Source organism: Dermacentor albipictus, chromosome 4, assembly GCF_038994185.2.
Source record: "Dermacentor albipictus isolate Rhodes 1998 colony chromosome 4, USDA_Dalb.pri_finalv2, whole genome shotgun sequence".
NCBI classification, from domain to species: domain Eukaryota; kingdom Metazoa; phylum Arthropoda; class Arachnida; order Ixodida; family Ixodidae; genus Dermacentor; species Dermacentor albipictus.
Genome location: NC_091824.1, coordinates 45,258,143 through 45,278,783, shown reverse-complemented (window position 1 = coordinate 45,278,783; position 20,641 = coordinate 45,258,143). Strand labels below are relative to the sequence as shown.

The window sequence follows — 20,641 nt, the reverse complement described above, 5'->3', positions numbered from 1 at the left end:
AGTGTGCACATGGTACAAAAGACAGTTTTAGTGAAGAGTGCACTCGAAGATATTTACCGCAGCCGTAATATTGCTGATCCTCTGGCATGCCAATGGCTCGTACTGTATGATACAAGCTTTGGTTGAACCCTTTGGTGTTTTTATGTAGTGGGACTTGCTGATGTAGGTGCTGTCTTCTGTGACAACAATGCACGCTGACTTCAGAGCTGCAGGCGAAGCTGCATCTGGAAAGGCAAAATACATTTCCAAGCATTTGAATTCTTTACTGCAACTAACATAGCCACAATAAATTTGTGCACTTTCCTGCCTTTAACATGCACTCACGTGCAGTCATGTGTGTATGGAGAGTGCATGAAAAAAAAAAAAAAAGCTTTACCTATATCACAGGCAGGCAGCAACAAATATGTTTTTACATTGTGCCATTAAAAAAACTGCAGAGCCGGCTTCATTCTGGACCACACGTTCAAGGTACTACAACCAAACGTCACTATAATGATGTTGAAAGTGGTACTAAAAATACTTTGTATTCACGTTTGCTTCACTATCACCATTGTTTTTATTTATAATTGGCAAGTTACATTTACTGCAAAGGCGGCAGAGGCCAGTGGGGCCTTGGACTGGGGGGGCTCTGACCACCCCTCTTTAAAATCTCTTCCTGACAAATGGAGTTTATATACATATATATATATATACACATACACACATTGACTGCCAAAGACTATGCCCGGGTACCTCAAAGAAAGCAATCACAATGTTGACAGAGTAGCACAGCTTGTATGGTGATTTGTAGTGACTGTGTATACAACAAAGTTTTCCTGACTTTCATTTAAATGTGTATGACTTGTCATTCTCAATTTAAACTTTGGACAAGGATGGTCAACAACGCTTGACGGCTAGCTTTCAATTAAAATGGCATAATTATATTATGGCTACACCGCTAGTATGGCTGTATGGCTATGATATGGGCATCACAACTATGACAGCTATGGGAATGTTACAACACATCAGCAGAATAGCATAGTTTACTTGGTGTTTGCACCTTGTGGGCCTTCTCCTGCAGTGTTGCTTTGATAAAGCAGCAGAATTTGCCTTTCGCCGTGAAGCTTGAAAACATAAATCGGGTCGAACACGGTGAGAAGTCTGATGTCACTGTGGCGTGCAAAATTCCGAGGAGCACTCTCAGCACGATCTTCAAGAATAAGTGGGAGATTAGGGCTAAAGTGGACACTTGCGACCCGGTGCCCTTGGCGCCCATTGCGTACGCACGGCCGTGTACAAGTGGTTTATCCGAAACTGCTTCGGACGTGCCAGCTTCCACGTGCCCGGTGATGACTAAATTCTTATGAGCGCGACAAAACCTTTGCTGGTGTTGCCGAAGTTTGGAGCGAGCTGTCAGAATTTCCAGAATCTATTGACAAATCAATGGTCAACGAGTTTGTGGGTGCAGATGATGGCGTTGTGACCACGGGAGAGCTCGAAAACTAAGGCCCAAACAACGAAACGTTACTTTCCTTCGAGCGCTTCCTAACCTTACGTGAGGCCTCCTTACAGCGAAGGACCGACGGAGGAAGCAAGCGTACTCTGAAAGCTCCCTTCACCCGTCCTCACGTAAGGAGCGGTTGCCGCATGCCTGGGTTCAAGATTATCTCTTAAAAGATTTATGCGAACACCATTATTCAATAAAAAATGTTGTATCGTCGCACAATCTTTAAATTGAAGAGCTGATATAGAGAAGCGTGACACTTTCTTCTAGTTTTGTTTAATAAACTTTAAAAAAGTAGTGCATTACAGTGCAAAACTTGATGTGCTCCATCAACGCTGGCACACCGGCGTCGTGCAACGACTAGCAACACTTTCATGCTGGACACGTGATTGAAACGAACATGCCTGGCAAACGTACCGTGCTCGCGCTTCTCTGCAGGTGGGCGACAGCGCGCATGCGCAAGCAAAGGTCAAGTGGTTAAGCAGTAAGGTGAAGCGCTCGTTCAGGGTCAGGAGTGGCGTAAGGATGCATGAAGGTAGCTTTGGAGCTACCTTATGCTGAGGAAGCACTAAGGAAGCCTTCACCGAGGGCCCCTCAGTAAGGAAGCTTTCAGAGTGACATAAGGTAGCCTCATTGCAATGAAGGCTTCCTTACTGAGGTAAAGAAGATTTCATTGTTTGGCCCTAAGACTACATTGCCGACATCATACTGAGCACAAGTGAAAGTGGGCACAATGAGCAAAGCAATGATGGTCCTTTGCCCACATCATCTGAGGTGATTGGTGCACTCGCACTAGTCCGCTGCTTCTGCGCGAATGTGGAAGGTTGCGGCCTCAGCTGCTCCGACTCTTTTAGACAATGTGGAGAAGTGTGTGCGTCGCAGGCAGTGGAACTGCCCAAGCAGGAGAAAATACACGGCTATTTCATGCGAAACTAAGCTAGTTTCATCAATAAAGTGATATTATAAATGGTATGTGCTTACATGATGTCCAATTTTTTAGTAGGCTTATATCGAATTATGCCCTATATCAAACTGATAGGCCTTTCTCTGCAAGTTCGATACAGCCAGGTTCAATTGTAGCACTAAACTAGTGCAGTGTTGTTGGCTGCAGTTGTGTTCAGTAGGGCAAGATCTGCAAGGTAGTGTACAGTGTTTCATTTGCACAGAATAATACTTTATACCTTATTTTTGCTGATTTGTATGCAACAGATTCATAATTAATATATTTGCTGTTTTTGTAGAATTGGCCTTTAAATGCTATTCTTATTTGTTTCTGGTTCCAAGACTTGCTTTTGCCTGTCTGTCCTGGTTCTTAACTTTAAGGCTACTTTTTCCTGTTTGCCTGTCTTATTACACAATGTCAAAATGTGTACAGAGATGCTTTTGCTTCATCTGAACTCCCTCCAGCCTTAAATGACGCTGCTGAGGATAGACAGATGCATCATGCCAGAGCACCATGACTATCTTACCTGAGTGTTCACTCCAGAAGCCCATGACAAACAGTGACACCTCCTGCTGCTCGCCACAGTCGTCTGGAAGGTCTTCTGAGGAACGCTTTATGACCTGATTCACCACCTGTGCCAAGCTTTCACTGACATCCATGACCACCGTGGGTGGCTCAGGCATTTTTTCCTGCAGCACTCCTGTAGGGCAAGCACGGTACAGCAATGTCTGAAGCTGAGGTAGTCGGCATGCATTCGTGCACCATTGAATATAGACAGTAGGCCACTGTTAAAGCAGAGTAAAACCATGACGTAGGAAAGTCATGGTAAACGAAACACTTAGCTGTTATAAGTGTAGTATAGTGTCGCCCCCTGTCAGATCTATGTGTCATCGCACATGTGGGTTTTGTAGTTGGTTAGCTAGATGGCGCACCCCCCTTCTGTCATGAGACGAGCATTGGACCAATCGGGAGGTGTCATCTGGCGTGTGAACCCTTTATAAGCAATAAACAGCCGCCGGTCGGCGGAGTCTTCGTTCCGGTTTTCAACGGGAGCAGTTCGCTCCGCGTCTCCTTTACTGCGCCGGCGTTAGTCGGGCGTTCGCTGGTCGGGGCCCCCCGCTTGCCTGCCGCTGCCGACACAACATCTTTTGGCGACGAGGATTTTCAGGCCCACCTCGAAGCGGCCGGCGGCGGCGACTGGACGGACGCACGGCGAGCGTCTGCGCTCGTCAGCGCTCTCGGGCGTGAGGGACAACGGAAGCACTTTGCAGCCGAGGAGCAGGAAGCAGCAAGGCAGTTAACCAGCGCAGCGTCAGCTTCAAGCGAAGCAGAAAGGCAGTCGACCGGCGCAGCGTCAACGACAAGTGATGCGGTCCCGCCAGCGTCAGAGTTTCCGAGACTCTTGCAGCGGCTTGACCGGCTGTTCGCCGCGTCAACAAATGTCCTGGCGGAACGGCACGAATTCACCAGCCGAAAGCAGCTCGAGGGAGAAGGCTTCCTGGAATTCGTGACCGCATTGAAGGAGAAGGCGGTACAGTGCAACTTCGGCACAAGCTATGACGAGCGCGTCCGAGACCAAATCATACACGGGATAGCGAACGCCAGCGTTCGCGAAAAGTTGCTGGCTCATGGCGAAACCCTGTCCCTGGACAAGGCACAAGAAATTGCACGCTCGTTAGAAGCCTTGCATCGAGCGAACCGCGCGTTCGGCTCCGAAAATGTGCGAAGAATCGAGGCATCGCAACTTGGCGTTCCGTCGACGAGCCAAGATGGCCGACTTCTGCCGGGGAGCCGCCAAGATGGCCGACGTAGTCCGGGAGGCCATGAAGACGTCCGACTTCTTCCGAGAAGGCGCCAAGACGTCCGACTTCTTCCGAGAAGCCGCCAAGACGTCCGACTTCTTCCGAGAAGCCGCAAAGCCGACGGACTTCTTCCGAGAGGCCGCCAAGACGACGGACTTCTTCCGAGAGGCCGCCAAGAGGGCCGACATTTCGCACGTGGCTCCTCCGGGAACCGTGGTGCATGCGATCGGTGTGGCAGCACGAAACATATTGCAACGGACAGGAATTGTCCAGCAAGGAACCGGCGGTGCAACGCCCGCCACACGTTGGGCCATTTTTCATCCGTATGCCGAAAAACCCGTATTGTTCAACACGTCTCTTCCGCAGAGACGCTGTCTTCAACTTCCGCAGGGCAGCCGTCCGCGTCTGTCTTGACGGTAAGCGCTTTTGAAACTAAAGATTTGGAAGTTCCGGTCGTAGTTAACGGCGTCTCCATGCGACTGCCGGTGGATACGGGAGCGTCTGTCTCATTGATGACGGCCGAAGATTTTGGAAAGTACTTTGGTCGACAGCCCAGACTGTCACAAACAGCAGTGGACTTGAAAAATTTTTCCAAGCGACGCATCGACATTCAAGGCCTCTTTCAAGCCACTGTCCAGTTTTTTCAAAGGTCATGCTCCGTCACGTTCCACGTAACGACTACAGGAACATCACTGCTGGGTTTAGACGCCATCCAACGCTTGGGCATACAGATCGACGGTACGTCGCTGACATGTCGTCTACCATCACTTCCTTCAGTACAGAGCCCCACAGGTGTGCCTCCGGGTTTTGATCACCTTTCCAGTGACGAGTTGGGTCTCGTCAACAACTTTGTGCACCAAATTCATCGGCAGCAAGATGCGAAACCAGTATCTTCAAAGTTGCGCCGACTACCCCTGGCTCTCCGTGCCCAGGTAACAAATGAATTGCGACGTCTCGAGGACTGCGACGTCATCGAGCGCGTCGAGGCTTCTGAGTGGGTGTCTCCACTCGTGGTGGTGTGCAAGAAGGATGGAACCATGCGGCTCTGTATAGATCTACGGGAACAGGACAGTCTCGTGTCTCACGTTAAAGAAAGGGTCTTGCAGAAACAGTGCCAAACTAAGCAGTACGTAGACAAACGTAGAGGTGCTCAGGCAACTCATGTCAAGGTGGGAGACACCGTCAGAATTAGATTAAACAGGAAAGGAATTTTTAAGTACAGTAAACCTCGTAAAGTCAAGGCCCAGATAGGACCATCTACTTTTGTACTCAGTGATGGGAAGACGTGGCATGTGTCTAAGTTAACCCTAGTGATGAAGGATCCAACAGGTAGTACATTGTGTACAAGTGACAAAGATTTTTTGTACTCGTATTCAAACCTCGATAGTCGTTCCGATGACTCGTCTGTAGCGACATCGTCTTCTCATAAGCAGCAGTTCAGTAGCTTGTCTGACTGTATCACTTCCGAGTCTACGCAGTCAGCAGTCGTCTCTGATTCCGTGGGGGAATCGGTAGCCTCCCAGGACTTGTTGGGACGTCGAGAGGAGCTTCCTGGGCAACCCTCTCCAGCTTTGAGTGACAACCACATTCAGTTTTCCAACCAGGGGGAGGGAAATAGTGGGACGACTGGGTCTTTAAAGTCCACCGATACGCGTCGCAACCCCCAAAGTTCTTCTGAGGTACGCACGCGTCCTCATCGTGACAGAAAACGGCCTCCGTGGCTCGATGATTTTGTTTATGTAGTGTAGAGCGCATTGCCGTCTTCGAAATGCCACAGCTAGGGGCCTCGCTGCGACATTTAGGAGACAGTCCACATGTTTCATTAACACAGGTATAAAGTGCTCCTTGTTGCAGTGCAGTGAGTTTTGTGCCGTGTTCCTTGTCCGACTTTGAGTGACTGCCTGTGTTTTAGTGCCCAAGTCTGGTGCGCGTGTATGTGAACTTGGGCGGGGACGGATTGAATTTTTTGTGGACTTAAGTGCGTGCTTGTGTGCAACTGGTGCGCGTGTGTGAACATGGGGGGGGAATGAACTGAAATCTTCTTTGGACTTAAGTGCGTGTCGTGTGTGCGCGTTTCACTGTATGTTACTTTGTTTCCAGGGGGGGATGATGTAGTATAGTGTCGCCCCCTGTCAGATCTATGTGTCATCGCACATGTGGGTTTTGTAGTTGGTTAGGTAGATGGCGCACCCCCCTTCTGTCATGAGACGAGCATTGGACCAATCGGGAGGTGTCATCTGGCGTGTGAACCCTTTATAAGCAATAAACAGCCGCCGGTCGGCGGAGTCTTCGTTCCGGTTTTCAACGGGAGCAGTTCGCTCCGCGTCTCCTTTACTGCGCCGGCGTTAGTCGGGCGTTCGCTGGTCGGGGCCCCCCGCTTGCCTGCCGCTGCCGACACAACAATAAGTATACACACAAGTCCTCGAGTGAACGAGTCCAAGCTTCACTAGTCTAAAAGCAGCACACATGTGCACAGCACTAACATACAAAGATGCACAACAGAAGAATTTGTGCCTCAATATATGAGTGAGTATGCTTACCTTTCCTTCGAGCTCTGCATTACGAAACATGGTACACAAAACTATGTACCGTAATTCGAGCCCATCACAAAAGATTATCAACAAACGCACAACCCAAATTACTATGGTTGTGAGCTGTTAGCTGCTCAAAGCATTCCTTCCACAAAAAAATTTCCAACTATTTCTGTAAGCTTCGCTATTCACTTCACTACATAGGGTCCTGCATTTATAGTCTTGTCTACCCAGCAATACAACACTCAAACAACTCAAGATTAGCCAACCAAATTTCAGGTTTAGTACTTCATCGTATCTGACAATTTGTTTGTCATATAAGATTAGTACGGCCATGTTTATTGTGACGAATTACTTTAGTCTTGAATATAAAATATTGCACGCACTCTGTTTATCTCTATGTTTAACGCAGCAACGGTCAACTCTAGTACACAAGAATGTCACACCAGCAAAAGGTTAGGAAACTGTCCAAACAGTATTGTTACACAAAATTAAAGCCCCTTGGAATAATGCTGTTTGTTTGCTTGGTTGTATGTCTATCTGTTTGTAATGCAGCCATGGCTTTTGCAGGAGCGGGGAAAACATCACATATCAAGTACAGAAACAAAAATCAAATAATTGCCATGAATCAACATCTCCAGGAAAGGCATTCTAAGATTTTATATTTAAAAGAAATATATCTTGTTTATACATGTTGGTTATAGATTGAAGTAAAAGCTTTAAGGTGCGAGAGCAACGGGTATGTGGACATACAGCAAACTTTCTGTATTTATCCAAGTGGGTACAGCGAACAAGTAAGGGTATGCAGAAACTTTAAGCTTTCAATCTGGTGACATATAGATAGAGAGGTTACGTTCAGACTAGAAAGGTTGGAGGAAGGCGAAAAATCCCTGTCATATCCGCAACACATAACGCGCACAGCTTTTTTTCTGTGTACACTAAACCTTTTTAATCTCATTTTTGTGAAGAAGGATCAAAACAAGATTAATTTTAAGGGATGGGCCACATTACAGTTGTGTATGTTAGCAGTTCAGTTTCTCGAGGAGCCACACGAAAAGTACTTTGGAGGTAGCCAAGTTCTTTATTGATTTATTGTATATTGCTTTTTCCAAGACAAATTATGAATGAAGAGTCTGGGGTGTACAGAGCACTACAGGCTATGCTGCACCTGACTCCAACGTGATACACTGCGTCCAAGTTGTATCCACACGAATCTAGCTACTCTGTTATCTAATAACAGAGTATGCCAAGAAATGTAAGTTCTAACTAAAAACAGCAAAGGACTCTTCACAGTTCGCCAAGCTGTACTTGCTGATGGTTATATTGCGCTTAGTTTTACACTGATGATATTAAGTGAAGGACAGGACGTGGATGTACGTACGTCCACGTCCTGTCCTTCACTTAATATCGTCAGTGTAAAGTTAGTTAGTTAAATGTGGTCTAGTGGCGCAAAAGCGGCTAGCGCTATGCTGCGCCAAACACGAGGTGTCTTATAATACTATTTAAGAGGAGAAAGGCCGTGTTAATCTATAATTTGTTAAAAAAGCCAGTGTCGTTTAGGAATTTACGCAGGTCAGGTAATGGGATTATCGGATCATCTCCTAAAATTAAAGAAGGATGTAAAGGTATGTGCATTTGATGTAGGTTGTGCAAAAAGTTTCGTCTTTGTACTTCAATGTGTGTGCATGTGAGTAGTATATGCATGACTGTTAGTTGTTCTTGGCATTTTTCACATGTTGGCACGTCTTCTTTTGTAAGTAGATAATTGTGGGTGAGGTGTGTGTGGCCAATGCGTAGTCGGCATAGAGCTACTTCAAAAAAGCGCTCCTGATGGTTGCACGACTTCTACTCACCAAGTACTGGTTTAATGAGATATAGCTTGTTTTCTCTACAAATGTCCCATTCGTGTTGCCACTTTGTCGTCAAGGCCTTCCTAATGGCACGGATATTATCTTTACATGGAAGTGCTGTGTTTATTAGGTCTTTGAATGCTGCCATCGATGCACATGTATCGGCTGCTTCGTTACCCGGTATCCCAACATGACTTGGTACCCAGCAGAAGCGGATTGATCTCCCATATTTGTTAAGTGCGACCATGTTTAGTATGTCCCCTAACAGGGGTTCACACTCCGATTTCAGATTTAGAGCCTTCAGTGTACTTAAGGAATCAGTGTATATGACTGTGTTGTTGTGCTTGCCAGTGATAACCTTTTTAACTGCAACCCATACAGCATAAACTTCAGCTGTGAAAACAGAAGCATGTTTTGGTAGACGGATGCTTGTTTCCCAATTTTCTGTTACTACCCCTACACCCGCGTGTTCTTTTGTTTTGGAGCCATCCGTGTAGAATTCCATGTGACTTTTATACTTGTCCTGAAGAGCACGGAATTCTTGTATGATGTGTTCGTGTGGAGTGTTTCTTTTCTTTAAATGTGTTAATGTCCCGTCGCACAAATGTGTAAAATTGTACCATGGGGCCAATCGTTGTGGTTTCTTGGCAACCTGGAGGACTTCTTGGGGGATCTCGTAATCCTGACAGTATTGCTCATACCGCAGGACAAGTGGCCTAATCATGTTCGGTTTATTTGTGTAGTGTAAGCGTGAGTTGCACTGTGTAAGAATTTTGTAGCATATGTGTTGCGGTGATGACTGAATTCTGAGTAGGTAAGAGAATGTTAGTAATGCTCTGCGCTGCTGTAATGAGGGTTCATTACACTCAACATATAAACTTTGAATGGGTGACGTTCTGTAGGCACCACTTGCCAGTCGCAATCCAAGGTTATGTACTGGATCAAGTAGTTGGATGTAGGACTGCCTGGCTGAGCCGTAAACCACGGAGCCATAGTCTAGAAGGCTACGCACAAGAGACCGGTAAATACGTAGAAGACAGATTCGGTCGGAACCCCAGTGCTTATGAGACAAAACCTTTAGGATATTCAGTGCTTTATTTGCCTTAATCTTTAGTGTTTTAATGTGGGCTAGGAAGTTTAGTTTTTTATCAAAGATTACTCCCAAGAATTTATATTTTTGTTTTACCGGCAGCGCGACATCATTCAATTTTAGAACCGGGTCTAAATACAATCCTCGTTTTTGCGAGAATAGCACTGTAACGGTTTTTTGAGTGGAGAAGCGGAAGCCATTTTTCTCAGCCCACTCGGTTAGTTTATTAATTGTTATCTGGAGCTGCCTTTCACATGTTTGTAAGTTTGAGGCGCGGCACGCTATTTGCAGATCATCGACGTATATGGAGTGCATAACAGAGGGGGGAATGGCTTTGTTAACAGAGTTCATTTTCACTATAAAGAGTGTTGTGCTTAGTACGCATCCTTGTGGCACACCATTTTCCTGAATGAATACACGTGACAGCGCCGTTCCTAAACGCACCTGGAATGTTCAGTTCGACATGAAATCGGCTAGACATTTCAGCATTCTACCCCGGATTCCTAAATCTGCTAAGTCCCTTAAGATACCAAACCTCCATGTTGTGTCGTATGCCTTTTCAAGATCAAAGAAAACTGTGAGACAATATTGCTTGTGTAGAAAGGCCGCACGTATCTCGTCTTCTAGCCGAACTAGGTGGTCTATTGTGGAGCAACCTTTCTTGTATCCACACTGATGGTTATCTAGCATGTTGTCTGTTTCAAGGACGTATGTCAATCTTATGTTGATAATGGCTTCATAGGACTTTGCGAGACAACTTGTGAGTGCTATGGGTCTATAACTGGTTGCTGTTGTGGGAGGTTTTCCAGATTTCAAGAACGGGATTATGATAGCTTTCTTCCACTCTTTGGGCATTTTTCCCGTTTCCCAGATTATGTTGAAGAAATGAAGCAAGGTCTCAACTGCTTTCGGGGATAGGTGAGCTAGCATTAAATAGTGTATCCTGTCCGGACCGGGTGCTGTTTTCTTGCCACTAGTAAGTACTCTGTTGATTTCTGGAAGTGTTAAAGCGCCATTATACAGTCTTTCTGCACTTCCTGTGGTCGGAAGCTTCAGTTTTTCTGCTAATTGCTTATGTTTCAGGAATGCAGCAGAGTAGTTTTTCGAGCTTGATATATCATGGAAATGTTGCCCTAATATGTCTGCTTGTTCTTCTACATTTGTTTGTGTGCCTGGAGGTGACAGTATGGGGATAGTGTAAGAAGCGTAATCGCCTCTGAACTTGCGAAGCTGATCCCACATTCGTTTGGATATTATTGAACTATTTATAGACGATACTGTCACGTGGTAGTGACGGTAAAGACAGAACACAGTAGCAGTACTGTGAAAGACAAAACTAGCTTTTATTGGGCGAACCTGTGCCCACAAAACAGGCTACACTTAAAGCACAACGATAGCGGCGAACACAGTCGGCGATCGTCGAAAATCTGATCAGCGGGTCAAGCGCGTCGGCTTTTACAGAGCACTCGTCGAATGTTCCAGACTAATCGTTCGGACCCGCGTGCCTTCCACACAGTTCTACACCATTCGCGTTACGCGATGAAATCAGATAACACAAGGTTCAGCGACAACAGACAGCCGGGTAGAAGCATCGATAACTTTCCAGAAACATCGGATACATGCAGGCGCATCCCTCGCTGTGCGATTACAGTTGTTAAGCGGCGAAACGTGGTCGCCCGATAAAGATAAGTACACGTGTCAATACCCCCCTCTTAAAAAGCATCGACCCGATGCTACATACAAGCGAAAAAAACACCCGTAGCAAAGAAAACAACAACAAAAAATAAAGAATTTCGTCAGCGTCCGTAAAAGGGTTTAAGGCGCACCACGTGGACCACTTCAGATCGTGCGCGGCGCCGCTGTGAATGCGAAATGCCGTCTGGCACGACCTCATAGTCCAGAGCATCAATACGTCGGATGACCTTGTAGGGTCCGAAATAGCGTCGGAGTAGTTTCTCACTGAGTCCTCGTCGGCGTATCGGTGTCCAAACCCAAACACGGTCGCCGGGCTGGTACTCAACAAAGCGTCGTCGGAGGTTGTAGTGTCGGCTGTCGGTCCTCTGTTGGTTCTTGATCCGTAGGCGGGCGAGCTGTCGGGCTTCTTCGGCGCGCTGGAGATAGCTAGCGACGTCAACATTCTCTTCGTCAGTGACGTGGGCAGCATGGCGTCGAGCGTCGTCGTCGGGTTCCTGCCGTAAACCAGCTTAAACGGTGTGATCTGTGTTGTTTCTTGCACCGCCGTGTTGTAAGCGAATGTTACGTACGGCAGGACGGCATCCCACGTCTTGTGTTCGACGTCGACGTACATCGCTAGCATGTCGGCGAGGGTCTTATTCAGCCGCTCCGTAAGACCATTCGTCTGCGGGTGGTAGGCCGTGGTCCTCCTGTGCCTTGTCTGACTGTATTTCAGAATGGCTTGGGTGAGCTCCGCTGTAAAGGCCGTTCCTCTGTCGGTGATGAGGACTTCTGGGGCGCCATGTCGAAGCAGGATGTTTTCGACAAAGAATTTCGCCACTTCGGCTGCGCTACCTTTCGGCAGTGCTTTAGTTTCAGCGAAGCGGGTGAGGTAGTCTGTCGCCACGACGATCCACTTATTTCCGGTTGTTGACGTCGGAAAGGGTCCCAGCAAGTCCATCCCGATCTGCTGGAATGGTCGGCAAGGAGGCTCGATTGGCTGTAGTAATCCGGCTGGCCTTGTCGGCGGTGTCTTGCGTCGCTGACAGTCTCGGCATGTTCTGACATAACGGGCGACGTCGGCGGTCAGGCGCGGCCAATAATACTTTTCTTGTATCCTCGATAGTGTCCGGGAAAAACCGAGGTGTCCAGCGGTCGGATCGTCATGTAGGGCGTGCAATACTTCTGGACGAAGTCCTGACGGGACAACAAGAAGGTAGTTTGCGCGGACTGGTGAAAAGTTCTTCTTCACGAGTAGATTGTTTCGAAGCGTGAAGGAAGATAATCCGCGCTTAAATGCCCTGGGGACAACGTTGGTGTGCCCTTCCAAATATTCCACCAGGCCTTTTAGCTCCGGGTCTGCCCGTTGCTGTTCAGCGAAGTCTGTTCAGCGAAGTTCAGCGAAGTTGAAGTTCAGCGAAGGGAAGGCGTCGTCATCTTCGTCATCTTGCGGCGGCGGGTCAATGGGGGCGCGTGATAGGCAATCGGCATCGGAGTGTTTTCGTCCGGACTTGTAGGTTACAGTGATGTCGTATTCTTGTAGTCTGAGGCTCCACCGCGCCAGTCGTCCTGAAGGATCCTTTATACTCGCTAGCCAACACAACGCGTGATGGTCACTGACGACTTTGAATGGCCTGCCATAAAGATAAGGGCGAAATTTAGCTGTAGCCCAAACGATGGTGAGGCATTCCTTTTCGGTCGTAGAATAGTTGCTTTCCGCTTTTGACAGCGACCGGCTAGCGTAAGAGATCACCTCTTCGACTCCGTTTTTCCTTTGGACTAGAACGGCACCGAGACCTAGGCTACTGGCGTCAGTATGGATTTCTGTATCGGTGTACTCGTCGAAGTGCGCAAGTACCGGCGACGACTGCATGCGTCGTTTGAGTTCTTCAAATGCGTCGGCCTGCAGCGTTTCCCACTTGAACTCAACATCACATTTAGTTAGACGTGTCAACGGCTCGGCGATGCGTGAAAAGTCCTTGACAAAGCGCCTGTAGTAGGCACACATGCCAAGGAATCTACGCACTGCCTTCTTGTCGGTGGGCTGCGGGAACTTTGCGATGGCAGCTGTTTTCTGGGGGTCGGGGCGTACTCCGGATTTACTGATGACGTGGCCTAGGAACAGAAGCTCGTCGTAAGCGAAGCGGCATTTTTCTGGCTTCAGAGTGAGCCCTGACGACTTGATGGCCTCTAGTACTGTGGCAAGCCGCCTAAGGTGGTCGTCGAAATTTTCGGCGAATACAACGACGTCATCCAAGTAAACGAGACAGGTCTGCCATTTCATTCCCGCTAAAACCGTGTCCATCACGCGCTGGAACGTTGCAGGCGCCGAGCACAGTCCAAATGGCATAACCTTGAACTCGTAGAGGCCGTCTAGGGTGATGAAGGCGGTCTTTTCGCGATCTCTTTCGTCGACTTCTATTTGCCAATAGCCAGACTTGAGGTCCATCGAGGAGAAGTACTTAGCGTTGCAGAGCCGATCCAATGCGTCGTATATCCGTGGAAGGGGGTATACGTCCTTCTTCGTGATCTTGTTCAGACGACGATAATCGACGCAGAAACGTAGGGTTCCGTCCTTTTTCTTCACCAGCACAACAGGGGATGCCCACGGGCTTTTCGACGGCTGGATGATGTCGTCACGCAGCATTTCGTCGACTTGTTCTCTTATAGCTTCGCATTCTCGCGGCGAAACTCGGTAAGGGCTCTGGCGGAGTGGTCGAGCGTACTCCTCGGTGATTATGCGATGCTTGGCGACTGGTGTTTGTCGAATCCTCGATGTCGTCGAAAAGCAGCCTTTGTATCGTCGGAGCAGACTTCTGAGCTGCTTTTGCTTAATCACTGGGAGACTTGGATTAATGTCGTAGTCTGGTTCGGGAACCATGGTCGTCGGGCTACATGCGGCGGAATACGAGAGGACAAACGCATTACTGGTTTCCACAATTTCTTCGATGTACGCGATCGTCGTGCCCTTGTTGATGTGCTTGAACTCCTGGCTGAAGTTTGTCAGCAACACTTCAGTTTTCCCTCCATGCAGTCGAGCGATCCCTCTTGCGACGCAAATTTCACGGTCTAGCAGTAAACGTTGGTCACCCTCGATGACGCCTTCTACGTCGGCAGGCGTTTTGGTGCCTACGGAAATGACAATGCTGGAGCGAGGCGGGATGCTGACTTGACTTTCGAGCACACTTAAGGCACGGTGACTACTAGAGCTCTCCGGTGGTATCGCTCGATCTTCCGACAGCGTTATGGACTTCGACTTCAGGTCAATGATTGCGCCGTGTTGGTTCAGGAAGTCCATGCCGAGAATGACGTCTCGCGAACACTGTTGCAGGATAACGAAGGTGGCAGGGTAAGTACGGCCATGAACGGTAATTCTTGCCGTGCAGATTCCAGTCGGCGTAATGAGGTGTCCTCCAGCGGTCCGAATTTGAGGACCCTCCCATGCAGTCTTAACCTTCTTTAACTGGGCGGCGATGTGTCCACTCATTACAGAGTAATCAGCCCCTGTGTCGACTAAGGCAGTGACTGCGTGGCCGTCTAGAAGTACGTCGAGGTCGGTGGTTCTTTGTCTGGCGTTGCAGTTGGGCCTTGGCGTCGGATCACGGCTGCGTCGTGTTGAACTGAAGCTGGAACGTTGCGTCGTCAAGTCGTCTTTCGTCGGTGTAGTCTGGGCTTCGCGACTTCTTCGGGACGGCGGCGTGTCGTCATTAGGTCGTCGAGATGATTTCTTTGTCATGTTCGTCGACGCCGGAGGATCTTCGTCAGTTCGAGGAACAGCAACCGCTACTCCATCGGTTGCTGCTTTTAGTTTTCCGGATATGGGCTCGCAGAGCGGCCCCGCGCACCTCCACCAGATGTCACGTGGTAGTGACGGTAAAGACAGAACACAGTAGCAGTACTGTGAAAGACAAAACTAGCTTTTATTGGGCGAACCTGTGCCCACAAAACAGGCTACACTTAAAGCACAACGATAGCGGCGAACACAGTCGGCGATCGTCGAAAATCTGATCAGCGGGTCAAGCGCGTCGGCTTTTATAGAGCACTCGTCGAATGTTCCAGACTAATCGTTCGGACCCGCGTGCCTTCCACACAGTTCTACACCATTCGCTTACGCGATGAAATCAGATAACACAAGGTTCGGCGACAACAGACAGCCGGGTAGAAGCATCGATAACTTTCCAGAAACATCGGATACATGCAGGCACATCCCTCGCTGTGCGATTACAGTTGTTAAGCGGCGAAACGTGGTCGCCCGATAAAGATAAGTACACGTGTCAATACATAATTTTTCCATGACTGTCTTTCTGCTTGTCGGCGTGTGTACCTGGCTTTCGCTTTTGCTTTTTTGAAGGAGAGTAGATTATCTTGCGTTGGGTATCGCCGAAAGATACCCCACGCTTTGTTTTGTAATTTTTTTGTTTGCGTACATTCTTTCGTCCACCAGGGTTTTAGGTTTTCTCTTAGGAAGCCTGACGATTGTGGGATTGTTTCTGCTGCTGCAGCAAGTATACAGGCGGTGATCTGATCGTTCATTTCATCTATGGTTAGCTCATGTGATATGTTATCCAGAGTGGCCTTCTCAGTAAAGACAGGCCAGTCTGCTAGATGGAGTTTCCAACGGGGTGGCCTCAGTGGGATGGTAGGAAAAGGAGATGTTCGTTTAATGATACCAGGCATATGGTCACTACCATAAGGGTTCTCAATAACATTCCACTGAAAATCGCAAAGAAGTGATGGAGAGCATAGTGCCAGATCTAAGCAACTCATAGCTCCTGTGCTTGGGGAGTAGTAAGTTGCCGCACCGGTATTTAAAAGGCATATGTCATTTGTTAGAATAAAATCTTCAAGCGTTTGACCCCTGTTGTCAGTAGTTTTACTACCCCATAACGTGTTATGTGAATTAAAATCGCCGCCTATTAAAAATGGTTCAGGTAGCTGGTTTAAAATTAACTCTAGGTCTCTTACGGTAAAATGTGAATGCGGCGGAATGTATACTGAACAAATGGTGATGGTTTTGTGAGCTAAAACAGTGACAGCAACGGCTTCTATGTGAGTGTTAATGGGAACTTCTCTGGCTGCTATACCACCTGGAAGAACTATGGCTACACCACCCGACAGCCGGTTCGCCTGAGTACGGTCGCGCCGTACTACAGTGAAACCTTTCAAAATGTTTTTGTGTTTATCGCCTAGGTTGGTTTCCTGTAAGCACAGGGCCACAGGAGAGAAGTTTATCAACAGGTCTTTTATGTCACCTAAGTTATGTAAGAGACCTCTACAGTTCCAATGGATCATAAAAGCCATTATAAAATTGAAAGGTAAAAAATGATATTAACGAGTGAATGGGAGATAAGAAAGATGTTAGGTGACATGTATCTGAAGAAGGCAGATACAACAGAGCGGTAACCCTTAGGTTATCGCCTTCTTATTTAGAGTTGTTATTGGGATTTTGTCCCTCTTTCCGCGCTCGAGAGAGCGCTTGTCCTTTGGTGTCAAGGACACCGGGGTTTTTGTTTCGACCTCCATTGCTCTCTCTGAGGCGCTGGAGGACCGAGAGTTAGGCGCCGAGACACATGTCTCGGGCCTTGGGGTTCGCTTGATCTTAGGGCCCTGCGGGACTGGTGTCTGCAGGGCCGTCGAAGAGGGTGGAGCAGTACTGACCGCTTCCACCACGGGGGCGGGAGGAGTCACTGCGGCACCCCTGTGCGTGGGCTCGGAGGACTCCGGAGGCCTCTGTGACGCTGCCCCCGCCTGCGTCACATCGGCATAACTGCGTCGTGAAAGGTACGACAGCCGTTTTCTAGCTTCGAAGAACGAGATTTTTTCTTTTACAGTTAGTGCAATGATCTCCTTTTCCTTTTTCCAGCATGGGCACGACCGCGAGTAGGCTGGATGGTCTCCTTTGCAGTTAACACAAAATGGTGAAGAGGTGCAATGCTCAGATTGGTGATCGTTGGAGCTGCATTTAGCACAAGTTGTTTGTCCCCGGCATGCGTGTGAAGCATGTCCGAATCTTTGGCATTTGAAGCATCGTCTGGGGTTCGGGATATATGGTCTCACATTGACTTTGACATAACCGGCATCGAGAGAGGTAGGCATTACGCTTGTTCCGAAGGTGAGTATAACATGTTTAGTGGGGATTTCTTGATCGTTTCTGCGGATTACTATTCTTTGTACTTTGGTGACATTTTGTTCTTGGAAACCCTCAAGGAGTTCCTCATCGCTCAATCCAATAAAATCTTCAGATATCACTCCCCGGCTTGTGTTCAGTGTTCTATGTGGTGAAATTGTCACTGTGGCGTCGCCAATACTGGTAAGGTCAGTGAGCTTCTCTGCTTGGTCTTTATCATTCAATTCTAGGAGGAGGTCCCCGCTGGACATTTTGGAGGCTTTGTACGTCGGTCCGATTTTTTCTTTCAAGCATTTGGCGACAAGGAATGGTGAGAGTTTTCTTACTGGCATGTTGCTTTCGCTATGAACTACATAGTACTTGGGGAAGGTTGGGGCGTTGCTCCGAAAGGAGAAATGGAATGGTACTTCGGTGCGGCATCTTTTCAGACGCCGATCATAGACGACAGAGGTTTGTGCTGCCATAGAAAATAAGTATGTTCGGCAACAGCGCCGACCGCCCACCACTCAGTCAGTGTAAAACTAAGCGCAATATAACCATGAACATTCACCAACTAGCCCCCTTCATTGCTTTACTAAATGTACTTGCTGAAATGTGCTCCTAACAGTACTTCTTGCAAAGTTGCAGAGTGATTAATTTTGTGAAGCATTAGATGTGACCTTGCATGCTATGAGGGTTACTTAAAATATAGACAACCTCTCAAAACAACAGTCTCTAGAACCACTTCTCAGTAATGTCCTTGGAATAAGGTATTCAGAATTTCTCTAAAGAAATGGATGAATAAGATGAGGCAACATTATGCTAGTTTCTTGACTAATCTTCAGGCACTTGACTGAAAGACCTAGATCTTGCACAACCACTTAGCCAGTCTTCCCTAATACCAGTACTAACCTAATACCAACCAGTCTTCTCTAATATCCTTATAAGAGAGTCTTAGATGGCTTTCCTGGATAAATAGATCCATAGTACCTAAACTTTCTGGTCTTTGGGAACCTCACCTGCCTTCCCAGAGTGCCAAAAATAATAAAACAACCAAAAGCATACAAGAGTGTGTTCAAGCAACACATGTAACTACAGTGAAACCTCGTTAAACCGTAGTTGGCCAGAGCTCGGAGAAAGTATGTACTAAACGGCAGTACTGCTTAACCGAAATAGCACGAGATCGCCCACTTACCTGTCAAAAACGGAAGAGAGAGTGTGACGAAAGGGGGAAAAAACATGCAGTGTTTATTTACTTTGCGCGACAAAAGTGCTATTTCCTTTTGATGCCGCGGCAGCCTAGCAGCAACAACAGCGGCCTCAAACTTACTGAAGCCGTGAGCCAGCTTTTCAACCAGCCCCCTCTTCTAAGTAAACACTCGCATTGCAGATTCCTCGTTAGTGTTGCATATTCTCCGTGCGCGGGTGCGGTAGCGTTGCAGAAGTTGTGGGGCATCTTTTGGTTGCGGGGTGCTGTTCTCATCGCGACGATTACATTCATGAGGCTGACATAACGCGCAGCTTCTGCCACTGTCGGGCCTGAATCGCCCGTGCTGTCGCTTTTCGTGTCATCCTTATCACTGTTGCTCGGCGACACTTCAGCAAAACAGAGGCAACGATGGCGAAAAGTCGAACCTTGCAGCTGACACCTCTTTGCGGCCGCAGCAGTGCTGCCAAGCAACTTCTTCACATTCCAAATGCCACACACCGCAGTCAACAGTAGACCCATGTCGCGTGCCAGCGCCGACTTCTTCGTGTCACGTTTGACAGCACGGACGATATCTCATTTTTCTTCTATGCTGAGCACCCAATGTCTTTTTTTATCCGAGCTTCGACATGACGCGAGTCCTCACTTACACGACGGCACAACGACGGCATGACGGCTCTCTGGGACAGCACCGAAATGATGTTGATGTTGATGTGGCTTCACGCGCAAACGCACAGGGCGCTTGGAGGCCGTTGTTCAGATCTCTGAGGCTTGTTGTTCTGCCGGGCCACCCAATGGAGACGAAGCACCGTCGTGTTTGCGCAATGAAAAGTGGAAACACTACGTGTTAACCAATATGTACGCAATAAGCTGGTACGGTTTATGCGAATACAAAACACATTATGTTCAATGGACAGTGAGTCAGGGATTTGACTTTACTACTTTTAGAAAGAAACTACTGCTTAAGTGAGTACGGTTTAACAAGGTTTTACTGTATTGTCATCTAGTGGTAACATATCTAGCTATAGAACTGCTTGTTGGCCTAGCTGGTGCTTGCTAAAAGACATGTTTTTTGGCGCAAGTTAAAACACACACAAAAGGAAGACACATAAAGACAACACGGGCGGCAAAAATCTTGCCGCCGGTGTTGCCTTTATGTGTCTTCCTTTTGTGTGTTTTACCTTACGGCAAAAAACATGTCTTTTATCTAGCCATGCTCAGAAAAACTGACAAGTGCTGCCATTTATCTATAGCTTCCAGAAGTACAAGATATGGCTGCTTGTTGATTTGCCGGCTTTGGCTGTAAACGGGTTAATGCTGCGTTGAACCTGCATTCCCGGCAAAAAAGTACATAAAATCGGACGGCATAGGGTTTCACTTTCTGAAATTTCAGACACCCTTATACGTACATTGGTTCTACAGGGTTTGCGAAGGTGCAGCAAAGGCGTCCAAATTATTGGGCATGTGCGAAATATCAGGTGTGTGGAAATTGGTTGTTGACTGTAGACATTACAGAAAAGCTTTTTTGACAGAACAAGCGCTGGTCTAGTTCAACGCACTTAGCAGGCACGTGGTTATCCCCGCACAAGCGAGAAAGACCAGGATGTTCTCAGGGTACCTGTCAAACACTGGAGGAAGCAGTTGCACGTGTCGGCGTCTCGAAGCAAGCATGTGTACCATGGCAGCATTCCTTTCTCAACTTGCCAGCTGAGGCAGAAACCCTGATTGCCGAGAAGGAGCGAGATGACCTTGAGGTTCTCAAGCCACCGCGACTCCCAGAGCACAAGCCAGGACCCGGGGTCTTCCCTGTGACATAGTTCAGAGTAACTTAGGCACTGCTACTATATGATAGATGAGTTAATGATCCAATGAATCAATGTTCAGTATTCCCATCTAAACGGCATAAGGACAGAAGCATTGAAAAGTAGTTGCATGCTGGCCAATTGACACGGTGA

At 47.7% G+C, this 20,641-nt stretch overlaps 1 protein-coding gene across 3 annotated transcripts in view; it reads right to left on the bottom strand.

Moving 5' to 3' along the window:
- Positions 1-20,641, bottom strand: part of LOC135907176 (serine/threonine-protein kinase 11-interacting protein) — a 105,463-nt gene that overhangs the window by 7,909 nt on the left and 76,913 nt on the right. For all 3 annotated transcript variants that reach the window (XM_070536909.1, XM_070536908.1, XM_070536910.1), the window contains 3 exons: positions 20,305-20,492; positions 2,953-3,126; positions 58-224 (listed from right to left, as the gene is read on the bottom strand). In XM_070536909.1, coding sequence (XP_070393010.1) covers positions 58-224; positions 2,953-3,126; positions 20,305-20,492 — 529 coding nt within the window. The remainder of the gene's footprint in view (positions 1-57; positions 225-2,952; positions 3,127-20,304; positions 20,493-20,641) is intronic.